Source organism: Megalobrama amblycephala, linkage group LG3 (assembly GCF_018812025.1).
Source record: "Megalobrama amblycephala isolate DHTTF-2021 linkage group LG3, ASM1881202v1, whole genome shotgun sequence".
Lineage (NCBI taxonomy): Eukaryota > Metazoa > Chordata > Actinopteri > Cypriniformes > Xenocyprididae > Megalobrama > Megalobrama amblycephala.
The window spans coordinates 52,872,007-52,899,376 of NC_063046.1; the positions used below are offsets into that span (position 1 = coordinate 52,872,007).

General features: G+C 34.7%; 1 protein-coding gene across 1 annotated transcript; it reads right to left on the minus strand.

Moving 5' to 3' along the window:
- Window positions 1-315: 315 nt before the first annotated feature.
- sec24d (SEC24 homolog D, COPII coat complex component) lies at window positions 316-26,812 on the minus strand. Its single transcript, XM_048186035.1, is given in 24 exon segments — window positions 316-1,581; window positions 2,220-2,309; window positions 5,044-5,217; window positions 5,219-5,236; window positions 5,329-5,508; window positions 5,964-6,082; window positions 6,762-6,900; window positions 7,163-7,308; window positions 7,862-7,958; window positions 8,036-8,206; window positions 8,320-8,436; window positions 8,973-9,066; window positions 9,929-10,120; window positions 14,304-14,428; window positions 16,711-16,826; window positions 16,961-17,099; window positions 20,797-20,924; window positions 21,011-21,122; window positions 21,214-21,383; window positions 21,927-22,190; window positions 22,282-22,424; window positions 22,503-22,605; window positions 23,528-23,726; window positions 26,617-26,812. Coding segments are annotated over 23 exon segments (3,129 nt in total). The 5' UTR covers window positions 23,679-23,726; window positions 26,617-26,812; the 3' UTR covers window positions 316-1,440.
- Window positions 26,813-27,370: the final 558 nt, after the last annotated feature.

Here is a 27,370-nt window from a genome sequence, read left to right on the forward strand (position 1 = left end):
GTTTGATTAGGATTTGAGCTAAACTCTGCAAGAAAATGAATCTCGAGGGCCAGAGTTGCCCACCCCTGCTTTACGGTGTTACAGATTGGCCCTTAGTGATGGGTAGAGCTGTCTGGAGCAGATCTAGTGCTCTGTGTGCCTATCCCAAGCTTCTCTGTGGAACTAGATGAGTGCATTTTGTAACATAGAGTCAATAAACCGCTCAGAATGTATATTGCACGGCTGGTTCATTGGTAATCTGATGCCTACAAAATACCTATGATTAAGCCACTGGTTTGAGTTCAGATAAACACAAAACAATACACGCTTACGAGGTTAACAGGGACTACACCTTTATTCAAAAACAGCTGTATAAAGGCTTTAAATTGAAATGTACATGACAGGCTGCCTTCGGCTTACAGAAATGAATCTTTTCTGTGTTTAATACGAAGAAGCACAATGAGCATTAATGAGCAGGTACAAAGGCTAGATGCATGTGACCTGAGGTATAGTTGCTTACGAGTCTTTAAAATCCATCTCAAACTGTAATAAAATATACAGTATTGGTCCAGAGATGTACCATTAGAAGTCAGAAAAAAATAAGGCAAATTTAGTATAATAATTGCTCACTTTATAAAGCATCTCAACACAACTTTGGAAATGTTTCTGAGCAAAACTGTATAAATGACAAATAATGACTAAATAAAAGGGACGTTCCACCTTTAATCAACATTCACTTCTTTTGATATAAGAAAAAGTGTTCTGATATGTTTCTTTAAATGTCTAATGGTGAAACAGGAAGGGAACTCACAGGCATGATGTTGAAAAGCAGTGGGGCGTCCCTTTACACATTTTGAAGTATTGGAAAAACAAACAAAATGTAAACGTGATGCGCAAAATAAAATAAAATAATTAAGACAAATATGTTCTTTAAAAAAAAAAAGGGATTTAATTTTTGTACATGACTAGATTTCAGTTACTTTATGTGTGATGGTTTCATCCCTGAAGTCATACAAAGAAAAAATGAGCAAGTTTTGTATTGTATAGTTCCAGTCACGAAAATGTAATCTATTAATTTAATAGACAGCACATATTTTCCACTCAAATCCATACATTACATGCCTGTTTTGTTCATTTTGCTGTGTGTTGACTGTGTGATGGATTTAAAGATATGTTTCCCTTTGGTAAATGAAATCTGGAGGGATGATTTAATAAAATCATTGAGAGGATCTCAACATAATGGCTTCTCAGAACAGGGAGACGTGGCGCATTTGAAGGTGTTTCAATCTAAACACCCACTTACCAGCATCCCTCATGTGAAACAAAGGAATAAAGCACAAAGTTCACACTCAACTGCAGAAAAAGAGTTTGGTCGTATATCATAGGCAGCTGTAGAGGTTATAAGAGAAGATGGCTGTGCGCTATAACACACTTAACTGTGTGTGTGAGTGTGTGTGAGAGTTAAGTAAGCAGCTGCCTAATCTCACGGTGGACGTAGCACAGGAAGTCCATATAAGACGCCCCTCCGTGAAGACCCTTGTCCTCCACCAGGTGTTGACGGAACAACATCTCTGCTCGGTCCTTCTGCTTCACTATCAGCAGCTGCACACAGAGACACACATCAATTACACTGCTGATCACAGATCAGTACAGAGAAAGAAAAAACCTTTTAGATACACTACTGTGTAAAAGTTTGGGGGTCACAAAGATTATGTTTTGGAAAGAAGTATCTTCTGCTCAGGGGGCTGCATTTATTTGATCAAAAATACAGTTTAAACTAATATTGTGAAAAATAACAATTTTTCTATTTTAATATACTTCAAAAAAAAAAAAAACATTTTCAGCATCATTACTCCAGTTTTCAGTGTCACATGATGCTTTAGAAATCTTTTGAATATGCTGATTTACTGCTTAATTATTATCAATTCTCATTGTGATCAATTTAATAATGACTAAACATTATTACTACATTTTTCAGGATTTTTTGAAGAATAGAAAGTTCAGAAAAACTGCATTTTTTGAAATAGAACTCTTGTAGCAATATAAATGTCACACTTGATCAATTTAATGCATCCTTGCTGAAAAAAAGTATTTACTGTAACTGCTTCACATTCACATTACAAGCTGAAATTCACATTAGCACCATGAATAACTATTCAAGCCTCCTTATAACAATCAAAAGATGAGAAAGATGCAGAAACCGCATGCAGGAGAGCGGAGATGGTGAGAGTGAGCTGTACCTTCATGGATGTGGCCCTCTGCTGTGAAATGCTGGAAATGATTGAATGGAGCTTCCTGGAATGAGCATTATCCAGTACAGGTAATGACATCTGCTGAAAGACAATTAAACCTCTATAGTTATCTCTGTGGCTCTGACGTTGATTTTCATAATGAGAATAACTGAAAGAACAGTTCCTTGATTTAAGCAACACAAGCAGTGAGATCAATAGTGCAAAGAGGAATAAGGTTATTGTTTAGATATAATCCAATCAAGCAAAGATAAGTACTATACAAGCACAAGTTAAATAATAATCGCCTAAAAATTCTGTCATAATGTATTCACCTACATATTGTTCCAAACTTCTATATAGGATAAATGATATATCTTTCCTTTTTCTTTTTTTCCCCCCCTTTTTTTTTTTTTGATACAACAGTTGTCAATGTTATCTCAGTGGAACTTTATACTGAGCTATATCTGTATAGATGAAACAGATATAGAAAGTCGTACTTTTATGTGAATAATAGCTTAGTGCTTTACCATAGAGCAAAATATTTGGTGCTGGTCGATATAATGATATATAACATTGATTCAAAGTGATTCTCCAGTTTTTGATCTAGCTATATTGTATTTATAGTGTTGTCTAGCAGTGTTTTGTTCTATTGAGAGATTTAAATATCGGTCAGTTTTGTTCTGTGAAGAGATTTAAATATCGGTCAGTTTTGTTCTGTGAAGAGATTTAAATATCGGTCGGTTTTGTTCTATTAAAGGGTTACTTCACCCAAAAATAAAAATTCTGTCATTAATTACTATTCACTCCAAACCCGTAGGACCTTCGTTCATCTTCGGAACACAAATTAAGATATTTTTGATGAAATCCGAGAGGTATATGACTCGTCCATAGACAGCAAAATAATCAACACTTTCAAGGTCCAGAAAGGTACTAAAGACATTGTTAAAACAGCGACGAGAATAATTTTTGTGCGCAAAAACAAAACAAAAATAACGACTTTACTTAAGAGATTTAAATATCGGTCGGTTTAGTTCTATTCAGAGATTTAAATATCGGTCGGTTTTGTTCTATGAAGAGTTTTAAATATCGGTCGGTTTTGTTCTATGAAGAGATTTAAATATCGGTCGGTTTAGTTCTATGAAGAGTTTTAAATATCGGTCGGTTTTGTTCTATGAAGAGTTTTAAATATCGGTCGGTTTTGTTCTATGAAGAGATTTAAATATTGGTTGGTTTAGTTCTATCAAGAGATTTAAATATCAGTCGGTTTTGTTCTATGAAGAGTTTTAAATATCGGTTGGTTTTGTTCTATCAAGAGATTTAAATATCAGTTGGTTTTGTTCTATGAAGAGATTTAAATATCGGTCGGTTTTGTTCTATGAAGAGTTTTAAATATCGGTTGGTTTTGTTCTATCAAGAGATTTAAATATCGGTCGGTTTAGTTCTACGAAGAGTTTTAAATATCTGTCGGTTTTGTTCTATGAAGAGATTTAAATATCGGTCGTTTTGTTCTATGTAGAGATTTAAATATCGGTCCGTTTTGTTCTATGAAGAGTTTTAAATATCGGTTGGTTTTGTTCTATCAAGAGATTTAAATATCTGTCGGTTTTGTTCTATGAAGAGTTTTAAATATCGGTTGGTTTTGTTCTATCAAGAGATTTAAATATAGGTCGGTTTAGTTCTATGAAGAGTTTTAAATATCGGTCGGTTTTGTTCTATGTAGAGATTTAAATATCGGTCGGTTTTGTTCTATGAAGAGTTTTAAATATCAGTTGGTTTTGTTCTATCAAGAGATTTAAATATCGGTCGGTTTAGTTCTATGAAGAGTTTTAAATATCTGTCGGTTTTGTTCTATGAAGAGATTTAAATATCGGTCCGTTTTGTTCTATGTAGAGATTTAAATATCGGTCCGTTTTGTTCTATGAAGAGTTTTAAATATCGGTTGGTTTTGTTCTATCAAGAGATTTAAATATCGGTCGGTTTAGTTCTATGAAGAGTTTTAAATATCTGTCGGTTTTGTTCTATGAAGAGATTTAAATATCTGTCGGTTTTGTTCTATGAAGAGATTTAAATATCGGTCCGTTTTGTTCTATGTAGAGATTTAAATATCGGTCCGTTTTGTTCTATGAAGAGTTTTAAATATCAGTTGGTTTTGTTCTATCAAGAGATTTAAATATCGGTCGGTTTTGTTCTATGTAGAGATTTAAATATCGGTCGGTTTTGTTCTATGAAGAGTTTTAAATATCTGTCGGTTTTGTTCTATCAAGAGTTTTAAATATCGGTCGGTTTTGTTCTATGTAGAGATTTAAATATCGGTCGGTTTTGTTCTATGAAGAGATTTAAATATCGGTCCGTTTTGTTCTATGAAGAGTTTTAAATATCTGTCGGTTTTGTTCTATCAAGAGTTTTAAATATCGGTCGGTTTTGTTCTATGTAGAGATTTAAATATCGGTCGGTTTTGTTCTATGAAGAGATTTAAATATCGGTCCGTTTTGTTCTATGAAGAAATTTAAAGGTGCCATCGAACGTTTTTTTACAAGATGTAATATAAGTCTAAGGTGTCCCGTGAATGTGTCTGTGAAGTTTCAGCTCAAAATACTCAAAGAGTAAGCAATTTTCAAAAAGTATATAAAATAAAAATGAGATTTGAATGGCACAGGCGAAAAGTCTGATGCTCAGGCACACATGCCAGGAGAAAGTAATTAAGGGATTTAGATAATGTCTTCATAATATTTTTTGCAAAGAAAAAGGTGGGAAAAAAATGAAAAACAAGATACATGTTATTTCAATTACTGTATAACAATAAAAATGTAATTAACAAAACTGTGTGTCATACCCCTTCTGTGGTCAGGTGGCCAAGAGAGGGCACATTGAACAGGTTCTGGATGAGGTCAGGTGGGCAGGCCTGTCCTAGCCAGAGGAACATAGAGACCCCGTTTTCCAACAGGAACATGCCTGACTCGCTGAGCCGCTCCTCAGAACAGCGCACTGGAGCCGGGATCGACTCGCTTGGACACATCCATAGTGTGCTGAGAGAGAGACAGAGTAAATGCTTGAACTGAAATGCTCAGTGTTTGAAGTTAATGATAGAAATTATATACTTGTTGCATGTGTAACTCACCATCGGGATGAGCCGAGGGTAGAGCAGGACCTGGGTTTCCTCCACTCCCATCGCCATAACCATGAGTCTGTGGAAGGCTCTGTCATCTGTGGAAAGCTCAGTACTGCCCACTAGAGACGGAGTCTTCAACAGACTGTTCATGTAGACTGGAAACACCTTCATCGCATCAGGCAGGATTAGCTAGAGGGTAAAATGTTCAAGCAAAGCTGTTAGTTTACACTTCAAATCAGAGTTACACACTCAAAAAAGGAATTTTTGGTGAATTTTTACACAGAGTGTTCTACCCGTATTTTGAATTACGCATTGCATTGCATTGTGTTTTATGGTTGTTTTAAGGAAATAGCTGTAAATTTACCGGAAAAGGTACTGATCATTTTCTGCTAAGACATTATTCTTTTGACTACTGATTTTTTTCTTACAGTGCAGAGTGCATACAAGTGAATTCAAAATATTAATGAATATTATAATAGTACATAAATACTAAAATAGCTCTGCTGCATCATAACTGTAAATGAGTTTACACAATGCTATGTGTGTGTGTGTGAAGCATTAATGACAGGAGGAGAAGATGTTTTTATAAGGATGTATATTTCATATGAACATGGATGGACATGAATGTGAAGTGCGACACTGACCTGGCTGGCAGCTGATGGACTGGCGCAGTTCTTCCTGTAGCAGGCCAGCATGTGAGCCGTCTGGTTTACCAGGATATCCCTCACTGTCTTCAGTGGCTGGTTGAGCATGGCCCGATACGCTACAGGATAAAAGCATTCACCATAATCACTGACTTCTTCAAAGAGAGACCATAAACCATCACCTCGTGATACATTTTTAAATATATTGCTGCCTTTGAAACCCCATATATGAAAAGAAATACATGCCTGTGAAGAATTTTTAAATATTCTTCTGGAGAATATACACAGAAAAATACTTCCAGAAAGCATGAGTCTATTTAATATAATTAAAATATGAACAAGGTCTAAAAATGAAGGTATAAAAAGATCTGAGAAAAAAAAAAAAATGTTGCTATTGTTAAATAAAACTAAAATTAATGTTGTTATTATTTGAAATAAAGCTGAAAAAATATATAAATATTAGATGAAATTAGAAATGCTGCTTCGGCAACTAACTGAAATAAAAGAAGTGGAAATACTAAAATTAGTAAAACTGATAATAAAAAACAATTAAAGCAAAAAAATAAATAAATAATAAAAATGACAAAAATTACAAAAGAACGGAATTATCCTTTATTCCACTATAAAACCATAAAACAATTATCAGATAGCATCAGATCAAAAAAAAAACACTTCCAGAAAGCAAGGTTTTTACAGATTCAAAATTCTCATTATTGTACATTTTGAAAATCAGCATTGTCACATGTTATGTTAAAATATGTTCATTTAGGTTCATATAAGAGTTAGAAAGGTGGTCACCTGACTTGGCGAAGAAGTTGATGAGGGCATCTGTCTCACAGCTTTTGTAGAGCTCAGAGAGCTGTGAGCTGCAGTTCAGACTGAGGTTGTGAATTCGAAGCCTCCTCTGTCCACCAATGGTGGTGTAGAGCAGAGCACACTGGGAAACCAGAGGAAACAAACTCATTTGTGTTGCTTTTGCCAGCAAGTAAATTCCAAGAACATCACATCAAAACAGTTCAATGAGGATTGTAATGCACTTGAGTTACCAAGAAAAAAAAATGATATATCAAACAATCGTATTATTGAATATGTCAAACATGTGACCAGTTTTGACCAGTAAGTATTCCCAAATGTCTTTTGTATTCTTTGACAGTCTAGTTGTTGTCATTGTCTCAAAGCTCATTGGCATGAAGACTGACCTGCATCACAGCTCCAGACTCCTCGCTGAGCGTGTCGTCGTGTTTAAACTCCACCGTCACGGCCTTGTCGCAGTCCACTGCTGCCATTTCCACATCTGTAGTGTTGCTCATGTGTACGGCACCAAAGAAATCTGTAGCCCTGAAGCCTTGAGAATCATGCAGATGTTAAGACAAGCATATGCCACACATTCATTACCGTTCAAAAGTTTGGGATTGGTAAGATTTCTTAACGTTTTAGAAAGAAGTCTCTTGTGTTCAACAAGGCTGCATTTACATGATCAAAAATACAGTAAAATCAGTAATATTTTGAAATAATATTACAATTTAAAATAATTGTTTTCTATTTTAATATATTTAAAAAATATAATGCCAAAGCTGAATTTTCAGCATCATTACTCCAGTCTTCAGTGTCACATGATCCTTCAGAAATCATTCTAATATGCTGATTTGCTGCTCAAGAAATATTTATGATTATTATCAATGTTGAAAACAGCTTAATATTTTTAGTGGAAACCATGATATTTTGTCTTTAATATCTTTACTCTCACTTTTGATTAATTTAAATCCATCCTTGCCAAATTACAAAATTAATTTATTTTGAAAAAAATAAAATAAAATCTTACCCCTTTGAAACAGTAGTGTGTTTAACTTGCGTAGTGTTCATGTATTTTCTCTCTGTGTTATTGTGAATGCTATTACCTGTGCCAGTACGGACACGCATGACGGCATCGAATCCGATGGACTTCTCCACATCTCTCCTGAGGTCACTGAGAAAATGCTGACCATTAACCTCCACCTGAAAAAAGAAATATATAGGTTTGAGGATTGACCACAAGAGGGCAGCAACTTAAAAAATTCAGCCCATGTGTGTACCTGGAAGTTGCTGTACTTGTAGACGGAGCCTCCAGTATGTGAAGGCACGTCGCCCATGGTGGCCATATCCACATACTGGTTTGGAAACAGGAAGAGGTCAACACAACAGCCCTGCGCCACACAGTCTTTGGTGAGCTGCTCATATACACCTCGCTGAGGCTGGAACAGAGTCTAACAGGCAAACAAATCAATCATTTTGATGTTTAATACTACATTATGCAGATGCAAGTATGTAGCTGAGATTTTTGAATGGGGAAATTTCACTGAATAAAATAAATATCCACCTTCTCCTTTTCTGTACCGACTAGTTTTTTGTCATCTCTGTTTTTCAGTTTTCCTGGAGCCTCTGCTGTTGGGATGGAGGAGTGGAAGATGAAGAGTTTGCCACTGCATTCAGCTGCCTGAAGAGAGAAAAAATATCACAAAAATAGTGCTGTCAAGTTATTAATCACAAAGTACATCCACATATATTATGTAAACACAAACTTTTATTTTGGATGTGATTTAAGCACTAATAAAATCACAAAACATTATCTCTGTCTGATGGTTTTATCTGTTCATACAGATTTTAAATCAGCATATATGCGAAGGATCTGGATGCGTTAAGAGTAAAAATATTTGATAAAGAGCAATGACCAAAAATAAAACTGAAGTCTCAGACAGAACATGTCACTTGATGTTATGAAACAACCAGTGCTGTCGCCAGTGATGACAAGTGGGAACATTGTCCCTGGCCTGTAAATTTAAGTGACGACCCCAGAAACAACTATGTGTTTACCAAATAAAGCTTGCATGCAGTTTTAAAGTGCACTTTTGTTAAACAATGTAAAAATAAAAACTCTAAGTATGCAAGTATGTCTAGAAAGGGAGTGAACAGACGGACTGATGTAACAGACACTGTTTGGTAATTAGTTCAGCCTCATAGATTTGTTTTTACCTTTAGGGCCTCCACACCAGCTTGCATGACTGGTGCAAAAACAGTCTCACTCTCGTTGGTGTCAGCAAACATGTCAGGGATCTGATCTAAAAGGCTAAGGAAAATAATACACAAAATTACATGAACAAAAAGAGGAGGCAATTTGTGTCTCAAAGTCGAGCCAATCTTTAATATAAGTAACAATGTTGTGATAGGCAGGAAAAGCATGCTTGAATTACAGAAGTATATAAGGTTAGGAAGTAATTACTGTAGTCATTCTGAGAAATGATTCATTATTCATACATTTCAATGGCAACATTTATACCTGTAACACCAAAATGGATCCATGTGTGGCTTTGTTAGTGATGAATGCAAAGTACTTCATCATCACTAATTAATTCTTTTGCAACATAAAATTACAAGAAATGAAATATATGTTTGTATACATATATATGTATACCTTAAATGCAGTCACTTTGGATAAAAACATCTGCCAAATGCATTAATGTAATGTTTAAGTGTCCAATAATCCAATAACCAATATGTAGATATATGCAGATATATTCTTTCTAATTGTGACATATCTGAGTGAAACGATTTTCTTGAACGAAAAATAAATTAGAGAGGGACTTGATTTTGTCCATGGGGAATTGATTGAATGTTTGGATGGTTGTGGTTTGCTATTGGTCGATCTCATTTGAGTGATAGGTTGCCATGGCAGTAAACATGTCATTAGAGAAGAGATGTCGTTGCGAGGGGGAGGTGAAATTATTGTTTTTTTTATTAAAGATAATTAATTTTAAAGAAATAATGGTGTGCATGGATAAATTATTTATAATAAACACTGCAATATTCCATTAAAAAAAATGGTCAATTTTGATTTCATGGTGACTTTAATGCTAAAACTGAATAATGTATATGACTATGTAAGAAGCCTAGAAGTGTCTTCAGATAGAAAACAGATGAAATGAGCATACTTGTTGATAACAGCCTGAGACTCCTGGAAGTTGACGAGGAATCCATCGAGAAGTGGTACAAACATCTCAGCCACATCAGAGACCACCATCATCTGCGGCTGGGCCAGAGCACTCTTCACATTGTAGAAGTGCAGGATCTTATTGTAGGTGACAAAGCCCACTTTGATGGCTGAACTTTCAGCTCCCTCCTCTCTTCAAAAGACAAAGAACATAAGAAAATCGATCAATATCACCAGTGTCACCAAAATCAAGTGATCAGTAACAGCAAAAAGGTAAATAAGAAGAATTTTAGGCTATGGATTGCTAAAAATTTTGGACACTTAAGTTATACTTAAAACTTGAAAAAAAAAAAAAAAAAAACATATTTGCATTTAGCATCTGCAAACACATCATTCAGAATTTCACTTTTCAAAAGCCTTTTTTGCCATAACTTTTTATGAACAGGTGGTAAGGTGATTTTTAGTGGATATCTGAAGTCAGATTCCTCAGGTTCACACAGGATTTACCTAGCAGAGTAACCACAGGTGTAAGGCAATTTAAGTCAAATTTATCTGTACGGTGTGTTTCACAACACACATTCAAAGCAGCTTTACAGAAAATGTATGATGTTGTTGTGTATAATATCAATATCTTTATGCATTAGTCACAGTTAGCGGATTATAGCAGGGCAATATTGTGGGCATTTTGCAATGATACTAGCAATTCAGGCAGTTCAGATACTACATATCGCTGAGTATACTGTATGTATGCAGATAAAGTTGGGCATTTTCTATACAGTATATATCACTTTACATGAGTGTATTGTGTGTAAATCATCAAATTAACTAGACATATTCCACTAACGTTTGATTACTACACTCTAAAAAATGACTCTAAAAAAAAACAAAAATTTACACAGTAAAACAGTTTTGCACTGAAACAGTAATATACCATAAAAACATTTTAAGAAAAGAGGCCTATAAGCTACTTTTTTCTTGAAAATGACAAATAATATTACCCAGGATGCATTGTAATATACAGAATGCATTGTAATATACAGAAGTATACAATAAGGTTCATTAGTTAACATGAACTAATAATGAACTGCACTTATACAGCATTTATTAATCTTTGTTAATGTTAATTTCAACATTTACTAATACATTATTAAAATCTTGTTAACATTAGTTAATGCACTGTGAACTAACATGAACAAACAATGAGCAACTGTATTTTTATTAACTAATGTTAACGAAGATTAGGAAATAAAGTAACAAATGTATTGCTCATGGTTAGTTCATGTTAGTTAATACATTATCTAATGAACCTTATTGTAAAGAGTTACCCAAGTAATACACTATAAAAACAATGCATTCTGGATAATATTTGTTGTTTTCAAAAAAGTAGCCTATAGGTCACTTTTTCGAAAACGACTAATAATTTTACCTAGAATGCATTGTTTTTACAGTATATTACTGTTTCAATGGAAATCAGGTATTTTACTGTGTAAACAGTTATTTCTTAGAGTGTAGCAAATACTTTTCTTTTTTTTTTAAATAAATGCATTAGAAAATAATTTCAAACCAAGTGCAATGATGTTCATACTTTTTTTAATTATAGTGATTTTTGAGAAGCACTTGATATTTGAAATCAACCCAAACAAACACACCTCCGTTTATTGCTCAAACCCAAAAATGCACGAACACGCAATGCAAGAGTGGATGTCTCTTTATCATAGCTGAAGCTGAGCAAAATAATTATTTGCAAAAAATAAAGCGAAGATGACAGAAACAACGCAACCTCTGCGTCTGTATTCAGGCATTCCGGCTTCAGTCTCTCCAGCGCTGGAAAGCTTTTTAAATATTATTGCGGGTGGGTTCTAAAGCCCTTTTTTCCAGTGATATTCCTCTGAGCTTTTCTCTTTTGTAATGTCTCTCAGCCATCTCTCTTTCTACAGTCTTTCTTCAAATGTCCCTCTTGCTCACTCTCTCTCCTCCCCCATCATGAGTGAATACGCCCCCTACTGCTGATTGGCTACAAGTGTGTTGTGGCGCTTTCAACAGCATTTCTCAGAAATCGCTTACTGCACCTTTAAGTCTCCAAATACTATTTGGAGCTGCTTGTATATTACCATAGGGGCAAAACATTATTTCATATGTTCAGTATTCCATAAGTTTAAAGAAATGTGCACATTTTACCAACTAACATATACCAGAGCACTACAGTAGCTGACAGCGGAGAGCTGCATCGGAGATATGCTAGCCAGTAAATACAAGCATCCCACATTGACGTCCGTGTCTGGGGTTTGTAGCTTTCTATGGCTACATTTACAAGATTGTAAAACATGGCGATGGTTTGAATCACTCACAGTCCATATATGCCAAGTCTGTCATTAAACTAGAGACAAACTCTCCAATACAAATCCTATCAGGCATCCTAACGGACCCCATCAGCTCAGGGTGTCCAATGTGGTTTTCATTAACTATAAGCAATCTAGCAAGCAAAGCCAGGAACAGAGGAGAGAAATCAGATATAATACCACAGGCTTATTTGGAGTGCACTACCGGACTGCTTTCAGAGTGAGGTCAGCTCCCAAACAAATAAAGACGTACCCTTAGGAACCAGCAGAGGAGAGGTAAGGAGTTTGGAAAAAAAAGTCTGAAATATACATGTTCCCCAGAGGTGAATCAAAGCTCACCTTTCAGCTGGCCGTCACCCAAATAAACGGTATAATTGGAACCATGTGTGCCACGAAACATTTAAATACTTGGAAATGTTGCAGGAATAGAGCCGTTCAACCTCCTTACTTCCTTCAGGCAGACATTTTCAAAAGATGAGATATTGGAATTGTTTCTTTCCTTTTTTTTTTTTTTTTTTTCTTGCTTGTTCTCCTGTAACCATATTTGGCAGTGGATAGGGGCTCTTTTTCAGCTGGATTTGCTCACATTCCAGGCTGATAGTAGCTGAGAGGAACATGTGTTCAACCTGAGAGGTGCCGACAGAATACGGAGGGGTGGCTTCTGCCCAAGGCTTCAACTTTACTCCAGAGATCCAAACACCTGGAGCTGGGCGTCAGTGTGTGGGATGGGGGATGAAAGCGATCACATATCTTACGGTACGTCAAACCTGGATCTTTACAGTCTAAGCTGTCCAAACATTAAAATACTATCATAATGCTTTATTCGCCCTGCCAAATTTAAGTCTGTTGGCCAGCACAGAGTCGACAGAGGCACATGGGAAGCTGACATGACATGTCAAGCAGTGTGACACATGTAGGGCCCTATGAAATCTGTTTTATTTTTTCCCGAATTCCATGTTTTCTGTTTTCATTATTCTTGATTCCATAATAATGTAATTTTAATCGAAATGATGTCTGATCAATTGAATTTATAAAACTTTAATAATGTATTAACATTTTAAAATATTAATAGTGCCCTAAGTATTTGTTTTATTTTTTCAGAAATTCTGTGTTGTACGTTTTAATTTTTCTGGATTCTGTGTTTTATATTTTAATACAAATTCAAAAACAGTGGTAATCAAATGAATTCATAAAACAACAACTGAATCCTCATTATGCGGTCAAAAATGACTTTTTCAATGAAATGAATGTACTATATTTTAGTTTGATCATGTTTTTTATTTAATATTTTGTATTTTTAGGGGGATTTTATGGTAATAAATTATATTTATGCAGTAGGTATATGCTTTGGAACACAGACTTAAGTTTGATCTATTTTAAAGAAGACAATTGGCAGAAGTTAAAGAAGTTTAAGTTTATTGTTATGAAAAATGCATAAAAAAAAATATTTTCAATTTTTATATAAAATATTTATTTTCTAAAACATGTTTTACTCTAAAAATCAAATCCATAAATCTAAACAAATTGTGTTCCAAATTTGAAAAAAAAAAAAAACCGGCGCAGTACCAAACGTTTCCACTAGATGAAATTTGCTTCCCATTAATTTCCAAAGCAGTCATTTTTGACCATGAGGAGCACAAGAGCGACTATCTCTTTCAGGACGATTGAACCTTTTCGATTATCATGTCCATGTTTTTTTTTTGTTTGTTTTTTTCACAAAATCAAGTGCCAACACCTTTACCAAGTTACGTACAATTCATGTGAAGTAATTTTTAAGTATATTTAAGTATTAAAAATGTATATTCAAAAATTATTTGTGGTATAAAAGAAATATTAGGTAAACTGCACATGGCACCTAAAATATAAATGTTCTCTAAACATAGATTTTAACCTGACAGTCTTCATACATAATCTAAGAGCAACAATGAAACAAAATGTTCAAGTATTAGAGTTATTATGAAGAACAATGATGATTTATAATTTTTCTCTCCCCCATTTTCTTTAAATATAGACAGCAAACATTATCTCTCAACTTACTTTGGAAGTCGGTCAAGCAATGTCTTCAGTTCCTCGCATATTAGTTTGACAAGTCCACTTTTTATGTTGTTGTAGGAGACATCGATCATGAAGATGTAGGCAGGAGGATTAGGAGGCTTATTATTCTTAAAGACAGAAAAGAACATCACAGTATGAATTATGTTAGTTCATGAACATCAAAGTGTGCTATTTTTGCTCGTTTTTCAAAAACTTGGTACATAATTAAGCCATATCATATGGCAGAGAATACACAAAGTTTGCAATTATGTGAATGCATATCAATTGCATGAGAAAGCTTTTTATCTTTTTATATAAAGAAATGGCAAGATGAACACTATTACAATGTCCCAAAACACAGGCAGTGGGATAGTAGAGATCAACTGTGATGATTTTATTAAGCACTGCAGAATGTGATCCTCAAATATTAATAAGCATCTGAGAGAAATAGGAGCCCAGACAGCAGATTATGGTGTCAGGCTGAGATGAGGAACCAAGGCACGGACTGGGGCCAAAAATGTGTCGTGGATCTCTTTAGTCCGATAAATGAATTGAAATCAAGCCTACTTTTCACACTGAACCGTGAGAATGTAATACATAATACACAAGGTTTCAAAAGTTTACTTGAGCATCAGTGAATGTTTGCAGCTTTTGTAATAGCTATGTATGAGTCCCTAATTTGTCCTCAGTGTGAAAAGATGGATCTCAAAACAGTCACTGCTGGAAAGGATTCAAATGTCCTGTGCTCAGGACAAAGCATCCCAACATAATAAACATGGAACATCCAGGCCATGCATCATCCAGGTAATGACACACAGTATTAAAAATTAAGCATAAACTTTTGAGCATAGTCTTTTTGTTTCTTTCTTCTTCTTCTTTTTTTAAAGAGGACCTATAATGCCCCTTTTACAAGATGTAATATAAGTTATAAGATGTAATATATGTAATATGTCCCCAAAATGTGTCTGTGAAGTTTCAGCTCAAAATAGAAAAAGATCATGTATTGTAGCTTGTCAAATTTGCCACTTTTGCCGTTTTTGTGTGTCCCTTTAAATGCAATTGCACTTTCAAAAAGAGGGCGGAGCTTTAACAGCTCATGCTTCGGTTGCTCAACAACAACAAAGCTGGAGAATCTCACGCAGCCAAAATGAGGATTGTCAGTAACGGTGTTCAGCCTTACATTGTTCAAACCGGAGTCGGACACTGATGGAGAGACTCAGGAAGAAGTTACAACATTTAGAATGCATCTGGACATTTCTGAATGGTTAGTGGATAAATTTATGTAGTTGCTGTGGAGTTGATTCAACTCATCGACTAGCATGTGTCGTCATGTTAATCTTTTGTGCAAATCCAGAGTTGAATTGACCCTCATTTGTGAAGCAGTCCGGCGTAAAATGACGGTATGGCAACAACACTCTGCTACAACAACTCTTCCTCTTCTCTAAAGCAGCCCAACATGACCTCACCCCCTTTGTTGTGTGTTCTTGGGGGCAGGGTTTATGTAAATGTTAGGGTTTGTGATGTCACTAACCCGGGAAGAAGCTTGTTGTAGTCCCTAAACACGGATTCTTTAAAAGAAAATATCTCCCTTTGCATTGAACTTTGAGTGTTTTAACTTTGCAGATGTTGTTTATGCTCAAACAGCAACATTACACACTAACTAAAGTTAAAAAAGCAAAATCATAATCAACCACCCCTTTAAATTCAGTTATTATTTTGTCTTGTGGACTAAATGTAAACATCTGTTATGTGAAACAGCTTGCTGTAATTACTGTATATAGGGCAGTACTAAACAAATGCAATTTTTAACACTTGTAACATTTTTACTTTGATTTTTTTTTTTTTTTTTTTTACTTGACTGAAAAATAGATTTTTATTCATATTGTGCAATTACACATTCTGTGCATTTCCAAAAAATCAAGTTAACTTTCAGCTGACCTGCTGGCAGAGCAGCTTAAAAATTCTCACTAAATTCAAACTTGCCTCTGTATAATCAATTAAAGGGTCATTTTTGTTGTATGCTATGCATAAATTGTTTTCCTCGTTTTAAACATATCATATGTTTACTCTCAATATTTAATTGTAAATGCATGAACAAAATATGTGATATGACTGCCAAGAAAGAAACCTTTCTCAGCTGCTTCCCGGGGCAAGCTGACCCCATCTGGACAAAACACACATTCTCTAATAATCTACAACACCCTCTTACACCATTACATTTATAGAGGGAAATTGTGTTCACAAAGGACTTTATTTAGATAAATCAAATATAACCTATTAATAATCAGCATTACTAATCTAATAAAATCTGACTGTGACTAATGTAGACTTGTATAAAAAGTGTACAACAAAAACAAAAACAAAAAACAAGATCTCATTGTTTAAACCTGGATGTTGAGAAGATTGTTACCTTGCAGTAATCCAACGTGGCAATAAACTCATATGAGCCCAAAGACAGTTCTGGTCTCTCATACAAATCCATTCTTCTCCCCATATGGTCCAGATGCTGGAAATACTGCACTGGAACTAAGGTAGTGGAAACACTTTTTTTTAGCTATGATTGCACAGACAAAAAATCCCCACCATATGCCGACAGACAGCGTACACATGCTGTGTGTAAGAATTAACATCTCAGCAGTCTCCAATGGTACAGTACCAACCTTCATTAATACAGCTGCAGAAGCCACACTGGTAGCGTCGTCCTCCATCGATAAACTGCATGTAAGGACACATGTAGGCCTTACAGCGGTTGCAGCGGATTGGTCCAGTTTCACCATGATTTACAATGTACAGAGGAGTCTATAGAGCACAAGCAGATCACAGTGAGAATGAAAAATAAGACCTACAGTACAGCCTTAACACCTTTAATGTAACATATGCCATACCATTTAATATAGTATGCTTATATATACACTAGCGTTCAAAAGTTTGGGGTCAGCATGATTTTTTTTTTCTTTTATTAATCAAGGATGCATTCAATTAATCAAAAGTGACAGTAAATACATTTATGTTACAAACGACTTCTATTCCAAATAAATGCTGTTCTTTTCAACTTTCTATTCATCAAAGAGTGCTGAAAAAAAAGTATAACCGATTCCACAAAAATATCTGTTTTCAACATTGATGATAATAAGAAATGTTTCTTTAGAACTCAATCAGCATATTAGAATGATTTCTGAATGATCATGTGACAATGATGACTGGAGTAATGATGATGAAAATTCAGCTTTGTCATCACAGGAATAAATTTTAAAATATATTTAAATATAAAACAGTTATTTTAAATAGTAATGATATTTCACAATCTTTAGTTTACTGTATTTTAATCAAAACAGAAGAGTATTTAACTGTTTATTTAAAAAAAAAAAATCACATTTAAAATTTCAGATGGAAAACCTTCATTAACTGAAGTTCAAATTAGATTTACAAAAGATAAGATATAAAATACACAGATCTTAAAATTTAAAAAAAAAAAAAAAAAATCATTTTGAATTTCAAATTCAGTTCAGTCAACTTCTAAATTGTTGTTGAACAATGTTCAATTGTTGCTGTCATTTTAATAAGGTGACAGCAAACTCTGAGCTGTCAGACAATGAGCTTTTAAAGTAGGCAGTGGATTAGAATGATTTCATTAATTTCTGCTTTCTCTGACTTTAGATCATAGATGCTGCAATTTGAAGTCATATTGATCAAACTCAAAATGTGGAGTGCTTTTCTCCTTTATTTGTCAGTACAATAACCTATTTATCTGACATGTTCCTTGGAGACTGAACTTAAACTAATTAGCCTCTCATGAGAATACAAACATTTCCTAAAAAGGCTCTGAAACATAATGACGAAGGGAAAAGCAATGAAAGATTCCAAGTCTTGAAGGCATCAAAACCACTATTAAACTACTGACACAAACTGAGGGGACACCCATGAATTAGGTTTTGAACATATTCCAAAGGCAGTATTTTCCAAAGACAACACCATGGATAACAGTGTTAATTCTTAAAACAAATGTTCATTTACTCCGCCTTAGGCTGTTCCAAACCTGTATGATTTTCTTCTTTCCATGTAACACAAAAAGAGACGTTTAACAGAATATTCACAGAGCTCTTTTCTGTGCAATCAAAGTGAATGATGACCGTTTGAATCTCTAATAACCCCAATAAATGGGTCCCACTTTATATTAAGTGGCCTTAACTACTATGTACTTACATTTAAATTAATCATTTGATACAATGCACTTATTGTGTACATACATGTTTTTACATTGTACTTATATTTTAAAAACAACTGCATGTAATTACATCTGTAATTAATTTCTGTTATTACATTTATAATTACACTGTTGACCCATCCCTTACACCTTACCCTACCCTTAAACCTACCCATACCACCAAACCTGTCCCAAACCTTACCCGTATCCCACTTCAATAGCAGCAAAAGTGTTTTGCAATTCAATATGAACCCATTAAGGACATTTGTACTTATTTTTTGATGTAAGTACATAGTAGTTAAGGCCACTTAATATAAAGTGGGACCAATAAATGTAAGATGATACTGAATGAATATGTGCATATTCAAAACACACAAAAGAGATTAGAGAGCTTTGGCAGAGAGAAATGTTTTAAATTTATAACAAGTTAATTTTGGATCTGTTCATTACACAAAATTATGGATCATATGGAATACTGTTATGGTACTTTCATTGTTTTGTTTTTTTTCTGTAATTTTTGGAGCTTCACAGCCCCTGGCCATCATTCACTTGTTTGTATGGAAAAGAGCACAAAAAAAAAAAAAAAAAATCTTCATCATCCTTTTGCGTATCACAGAAGGAAAATCATATGGTTTGAAGTGAATTTTCATTTTGGAAAACGCCTAGTATCCTTTTAAGACTATAATAACCATTGGGAAAAAGAAGTGCACTTAACTGTATTGAATGTGCTCCTGTACCGTATTTGAAATCTTAAAAGTATATTTATAAAAAATAAAAAATAAAAAAAAAAATAAAAAAAACTGTACTTGAAGATGATATAGTATTAATAAAAGTATTAATACTACTAATAAAATAGTATTAATACTTAAACAGAGTACACGTTCATGAGTAGGGCTGCACGATTAATCGCATGCTTTTGTCATGCGTGTCTCGTCAGTAAAGCCGGTTCTGTGATTAGCGGTAAATGTCCATCACCTGCTTTCAAATGGAGTGGCACTTAATATACAGAGCCGTAGTTCGCGGACAAGCTACGCAATATCGTGTTCATAATCGAAAGCGATTCATCTGCGATTATGAACACGATATTGCGTAGCTTGTCCGCGAACTACGGCTCTGTATATTAAGTGCCACTCCATTTGAAAGCAGGTGATGGACATTTACCGCTAATCACAGAACCGGCTTTACTGATGAGACACGCATGACAATCTCGTGCAATTAATCGTGCAGCCCTATTCATGAGTATGTTTCTTAACACACTAGTTTACAAAAAATGAAAATTCTGTCATTAATGAATCATCCTCATGTCGTTTCAAACCCGTAAGACTGTCGTTCAGTTGTGTAGCTGTCAATGGATGGACAGAAAGCTCTCAGATTACATCAAAAAGATCTTCATTTGTGTTCTGAAGATGAACGAAAGTCTTACGGGTTTGGAATGACATGATGGTGAGTAATTAATGACAGAACTTTCATTTTTGGGTGAAATAACCCTTTAAGTAAACTTTTTTTAAAAAATGCACTTTGTAATATTGTCATTAAAAGTTTTAGTTAAAGCACATTTTAAATAATTGTTTTAATAATCTTTTGTCATGCTTAATAATAATTTAACTGTAGTTTTATTCAATATTACATTTAAATTTAATTTATTTTGAATGTACTAAATTGCAACTTCATTACACATGTATAACAAATATATTTAAATACATGACATGTTTCAATATAAATTACATTAATGTATACTTTAGTTTGCCATACATGCTTGTCGTACATTCAGCAGTACACTTTAACCATATTTTAAAGATAACTGAATCAATTATGAAATTACATATAAAGATGTATTTAAGTCCTACTTCAGTGGGTCAAAAAAAAAGAAAAAAAGCCCTCAAACAACTGAATTTAATATAAATCGAAACTATAATACTGTACATTTTTTATTTAATTGCAATTAATCTGCAATTAAGTGTCCGAAAACATCCATTACATTCAGTTTGCACTTAAATATACTATTGTATACAAGTACAATTTTTAAAAGTATGCAAAAGTGTAATTTTTTTCACATGGGTGAAGATGTATGTACAGTATTACAGCACTAAACATAAGGTGCTTTCCCAAAACATGGTTTTGTACATTTTACAACATATAAAACATACAAAAAATTCCTATGAAATGGTAACTTATGTTGTAGCATTCCTCACTTGTAAATCATGTCTGCTAAATGAATAAATGTAAAAAATAAATCTAGTACATCAACTCAAAACTGAAAAAAAACCAGAGTGCTGATAAAATGCTGCATACCTCATTTTTGGGCACGGTAGCGAAGGGTTTGATAATGGCTGCCAGAGGCACTTTGCACTGCTTTGCAAGGTCAGCAGTGCAGGGGAAGGAATACGTCGTGCACCGCATGAACCGTGGGCTGGCATTCCCTTAAAATAGCAACAACAAAAAAGTACTACATTTAAATAAAAGTACTTTTATGCTAATATTTAGAGTGAAGTGCAAAGATGCTTACCTTGATCCTGTACTGTGAAATCTGTGGTGACCAGTGGAGGCACCTGACCCCTGATGTTTGTGACATACACCTGGCCTCCTCTCTTAGCCTGGTCATCCTCAATCACTTGCGTCTGGAAGAGACAAGTCAGTGTACTTTGAAACATGCACAACTTAAAATACTTTTACATTAAAACATAGCATTTTTTTTCTCTTTTTTATTACCGTGCTTGGAATAGAGTCCGGGTCCAGCTTCTTCTGAGGAGGGCCGGCCATTTGGGATGGACCTCCAGGGAAGCCTCCTGGGTATGCACCTGTTTGTGGCCCTGCCATCTGTGGTCCTGCCATTTGTGGTCCTGCCATTTGTGCACCATACGGGCCTGCAATTGGGCTCCCTTTAGATCAGAAGCAAAAAGAATAGTTATTTAGGCATTTGCTCCTTTGCTCAAAATAGTGTAGAGGTGAAGTGTGTGATTTCTACATTAACAAATGCAAGTGAAACAGCTTTGCAAACACAACCCACTATCCTTCTGCAATTGGTCAGACAGATAATCTCACATCATTGCTTGATATTAGAATGATCATCATACTAGAATGATTTCTGAAGGATCACGTGACACTAAAAACTGGAGTAATGATGCTGAAAATTCAGTTTTGCATCACAGGAATAAATTACATTTTAAAATATATTCAAATAGAAAACAGTTTTTTTAAATTGTAATAATATTTAGGAATATTACTATTATTATTATTACATAAAAAAATCATAAATATTTCAAACTTTTGACCGGTAGTGTAAAGGTTTTCAAAGCTTTTTAAAATCTGAACAGTATTTTAACACTAAAAAACTACACACTTCACCTTTGAATGCAAGTTTTTGAACTATTTTGTTGTTATTGTTGCAAAAAAATTTTATTTTTTAATTTTTTAATTTTAACCTGGTTGCTGTTGATAGCCTTGGGGTCCAAGTGGTGGTTGGTGGACACCTGGTCCAGGTGGGCCAGTCATTCCCATAGGTGGAGCTGGCATAGAACCCATAGTGGCCATTGGTGGAGGAGATCCTAATGAAGATGGCTGTTGTCCAGGTGGAGAAAGAGGAGGATGTCCCATTGCAGTTGGAGGATGTCCCATTGCAGGTGGTGGTGACGTCTGAAATTGTTGTGGTGCTGCTGAGCTTAAAGGAGACTGCATGGGCCTTTGACCTAAACATCATGGTGCATGGGTATAAAATGGGCCACTTAAAGCTATCAACTACCTGAACTCCAAATAAATACAAAATGGCATCTCACTTACCATATCCTGCAATGTTCATGCTACTCATTTGATTGGTCAGCTGTTGAGTTGGAGGTGGGGCTTGTGCCATACTTTGATAAACACTCTGAGGAGGCTGCCCATAAGGAGACATGGATGGAGCTGAAGCAGCAGGAGGAGCGAAACTGGTGGGAGTAAAATATATATTAGAAGCTTTATATTATTAAATGATTCACTTTCAATAACATTGAACTAGTGTTTACCTGTGGGGATGGGCCCCGTTCTGCTGAATGTTAGCACCATACTGGCTGGATACTGGTGGTGGAGGCATCCCAGAAGGAGAGGAGGCAGGTGGCTTGAGCACACCTGGAAAAACAGCATTCATTTAATGCGAGCACATAATACTATGGAAAAAATGTGCCTCCAAATATAAACTACAGAGTATGTAACTACTGTATTAGAATATAGGGATGTGCGATTAATCAAATTTTAGATTCGATTTTGGCTTCCAACAATTATAAGAAAACAATTATTGTGCTGGATTCTGCTGTTTTTCTTTAAAGTGGTGCACTTTCGCCTCTCCTTATAAGCCTGAAAAACCAAATCGGTCAAATCATGTAACGTGACTGTTGTAAAATGGCGAGTATTCACATAAATACACATTCACATAAACATTTGAGTGATCAAAAACAGTTAGGAAATAAATCAGATGCATGAAAAATTTACTTGTATACAATTTTGGTTATATTGCCCACTCCTAATCATATTTAAAGGGTTCGTTCACCCAAAAATGAAAATGTCATTATTTACTCACCCTCATGTCGTTCCAAACCTGTATGAGTTTCTTCTGTTCTGCTGAACACAAAATAAGATATTTTGAATAATATGGGTAACCAAACTGTTGATGGACCCCATTCCAAAGTTTGGAAAAAAAATTCTTCAAAATGTCTTCTTTTGTGTTCAGCAGAAGAAAGAAACTCATACAGGTTTGGAACGACATAAGGGTGAGTAAATGATGACAATTTTCATTTTTGAGTGAACTATCCCTTTAATAATTGTGATTATCAGCCTTACGGGAACATGTGGGATGTTATATCAGGTGAAACTATAATAAAGAAGAGCAGTTCCTAACAATTTGTCTCTGTTTATTTAGGATGAGGCTTTGCTAAGACTCCTATATGAAGGACAAGATGAAACTTGCCAGTATTACAACAGAACTGAAGAAGTGTTTAAAAAAAAAAAAAAAAAAAAAAAAAAAAAAAAATCAACAAAAGAAGTATCATTTTACCTGTCGGTGGGGCAGAATAACCCTGTGGTGGAGATCCATAGGCCCCATAATGTGACTGAGGTGGGGGGTTCCCAAATCCAGTAGAGTATCCCCCCATTCCAGCCTGGGCCTGGGAGTATGGAGGGGTGGCAACATAACCTTGCTGACTCATCCTACCGTTATACCTCTGTCATTCCAGTCTGGGACAAAAAAAGGTGACCTGGAAAAAAAAGAAAAACAGGCTGAATTACAATCTACTTCATTTGTTTGCAATGTGACGTTCCACGTTTCCAAAAAAAGTTATTAATTTTACAGGTTTAAAATAGACATAAACAGAAAATGCAGAAATAGACATAAACGTTTAGTTTGGAAACATTACCTTAACACGGTTACTTCAAATCTATGTGTTGCATTCAGCACAATACTAACAAAAGAAGCATACTTTAGCATACTTTTTTGCGCACTTATAATTCAGTGTGAACTGAATGTAATGTTTTCGGGCTCTTAAAGGGTTAGTTCACCCAAAAATGAGATTTCTGTCATTAATGACTCACCCTCATGTCGTTCTACACCCGTAAGACCTTCATTCATCTTCGGAACACACATTAAGATATTTTTGATGAAATCCGAGAGGTATTTGACTCCTCCAAAGACAGCAATATATTCAACACTTCAAGGTCCAGAAAGGTACTAAAGACTTTAACAACGTGATTACAGTGGTTCAACCTTAATTTTATGAAGGTACAAGAATACTTTTTGTGCACAAAAACAAAACAAAAATAACGACTTTATTCAACAATATCTTCTCCTCGTTATTATCCTGTGTTTACGTCTGAATGCCGGCTCAGTATTGGCCAAACCTGTACATGTGAGCAGCACTACGCCTGCGTATAATGCTGACGTATAATGCAGGAGCCGGCCAATAATGAGTCAGCGTTCTGACGTAGAACCTGGAAGCGCTGGACGTAAACGAGGTATGAGAATGATACAGAAGAGAAGATATTGTTGAATAAAGTCATTATTTTTGTTTTGTTTTTGCGCACAAAAGTCTCATCACTTCATAAAATTAAGGATTTCATCATGTCTTCAACCTTTCTGGAATATTATATTGCTTCATGGAGGAGTTATACCTCTCGGATTTCATCAAAAATATCTTCATTTGTGAACAAAGGTCTTATGGGTGTGGAACGACATGAGGGTGAGTAATTAATGATAGAAATTTCATTTTTGGGTGAACTAACCCTTTAATTGCATGTTGAGTGCAATTAAATTAAAATGTACTGTAAATGTATATTAAATGCAATTACCTAGACTTCACAGAGCTTTTTTTGACCCACTTAAGTGAAGCTGCAATTTAGTACATTAAAATGTATTATCAAAAAACACAGAGAGATTCAAATAATCAAGTACTTTACATGCGGTTTAGTATGTTAGTCAACACATCAAAAAAAAAAAAAAACTACTTAAAGCACAAAAAAGATTCTTAAAACATAATGATTTAAAATGTACTTTAAAGTAACTTTTAATTTGACATTATTACTGCATTTTTATTGCATTTTTTAAAAAGTGTATTAAAAAAAACAGTCATGAAAGTGGCCTTTTATTTCATTAATATTATATTATCGGCAAAAAAGCATACTTTTAAGATTTAAAGTGCACCAGAAGTGCAAATTCAATTCAATTAGGCACACTTCTTTTTCAGAAAGGAAGGTTTCCCTTGCAAGAATGAATGAAAGGCAGAAGTAGTTTGTTGTAAATAGATGAGATAATGAAATGTTTTCTACAGTTCTGAGTTTCCTTGATGTCATTACCTCAACCCTAAGCATGTGTGATCAGGAACTTTGGCTCTAGATTGAGATAAGAGGAGTTTATGATAACACAATCAGCCAAGAATACAAACTGCTACATACAAAATGTGAATATATTGGTTTTACTATTGTATTCAACCATCAAATTAACTTACCGTAAATAATGCAGCAATGTACTTGCAATACATTGACATTTTAAAGGTCTTACCTCTGTATTTAATTAAATCACGTAATGTTAAAATACCAACCTATCTGAGATATTACACTCTGTTACATTAAAATGTACTGGTGCCAATACTAGTAATAAAATGGAAGGCCACTTGATGATTTAAAGTTGCCTAAAATGGCCTAAAAAAGAAAAGCCACTTCATAACATAAAATGCAACATAAAACACTCCAGTGTACATAATTGATAACAAAAACAAGACAAAAAAGTGATGGTTCATGCAGGGAATTTCCCATAAATGTGATTAATATTTTGTTTATTTTAAATAAGTCAGTAAAATACATGGTTTTCTAAAAAAAATAGTATTGTTTTAACATCTCAGCTATTCGATTATCAGGTTTTACTGAATTAAAACGTTTACTGAATCTGCATTAGAATAACTAACATTATTACAATGTAATTATAGGCCTACAGAACATTACAATAAACTTTTTATCAAAATAAATGAATTTTCCTACTCCATATGTAACAGCAGAGCTTAAAAAAAAACTCCAGCAAATAAATACTAAGCTACCCTCTGGTTATTAAACACAAATTTGATAAACTGAATCTGGATTGGTCTTTATAATTATAGTCAAGAGTGGCCTGTCTAAGAAATCACGTCAGTATTTCTGCACGAGGCCTTTAGTAAGTCTCAGGATAAGCTCTAGTTTTACTTATATCATTCATCATACACGATATTCAGAACAGAGATGACATAAGAGAGATGCTTCAGTGACACAGTACAGTATCAGTCTGCCTGCCCTGAACTGCCACGTCAAAGACCGTTATGACAGACCTGTAATGTTTCAGTGAGCTACAGCTGACTTTACTGAATAAAGTCCATCCTCAAACACTTCAGCACATGCCATGGACAGAATCGATAGATTGATATGGATGCGCGTGCACCAGCTGTCACTCCACTGATACAAAGTTACGAAGTATTTTCTGCTAGACGCGGAAACTGACATATAAGCCAAACTGTAAGTTTATTCAAAGAATGACGCTTGTAAACTACAGCCAAAATAAGGGTGTCTTTCCAAAAACATATTTAGTTAGTTTGTTTATTAGTACGTACCAAAATAATAGAGACTTACCTGAAAGAAAACGATGAACTGCGTCCTTTCCTCTGGTGATGTTGAATTGCGTGCCGAGAGTGCCACGTCAAAGTCCAGCACAGCGCCGGTGTCTGCGTACACGGCGTCATACAGCAGGCGCCTCTGCGCATGCGCACACTGGTGGGAACCGCTACACGTCAGCAAGGACACAGTGCGTACTGCGTAGCGAGCAAAAGCCATTCTTTGCTGAGAACGACATGATTCTCTGAGATGATCTTGTTCTGTGATCTGCGGATGCTTCTTGAAGAAAAAATGCAATAATATTATTCAAGACTGCTCATCATCATGTGCATATTTTTCTATTGTTTAGTCTTGTGCACAATATGTTGAATGAATGTGACAGTATCCCAGTCACTATGTCACAGTTATGAGGGATTCTTAAGACATTATAACATACGCTTTTCTAATTCTAATTTCAGGATTCTTGTTTTTCCCATATAGAAAATAGAGACTTATCACACACAGTCAGATACATAAAAGCCATAATAAAAACTGTACTATGAGAACTTAAGGACTACATTCAATCAGTCTTTTTTATTTTTTTTATACTTTATGTTTTGTGCCTCCCAGGTTACCCTTGTGAAAAAAGAAGTACACTACTTTTAAAAAGAATTTAAAAAGAAATATTATGCAAATTGCCTATAATACACTTTAAAAGAATATACTTAATTGCAAGCTGAATATGTTTTTGGACACTTACTTGTATGGATTTTAATTTTTAAATTAAATGAAA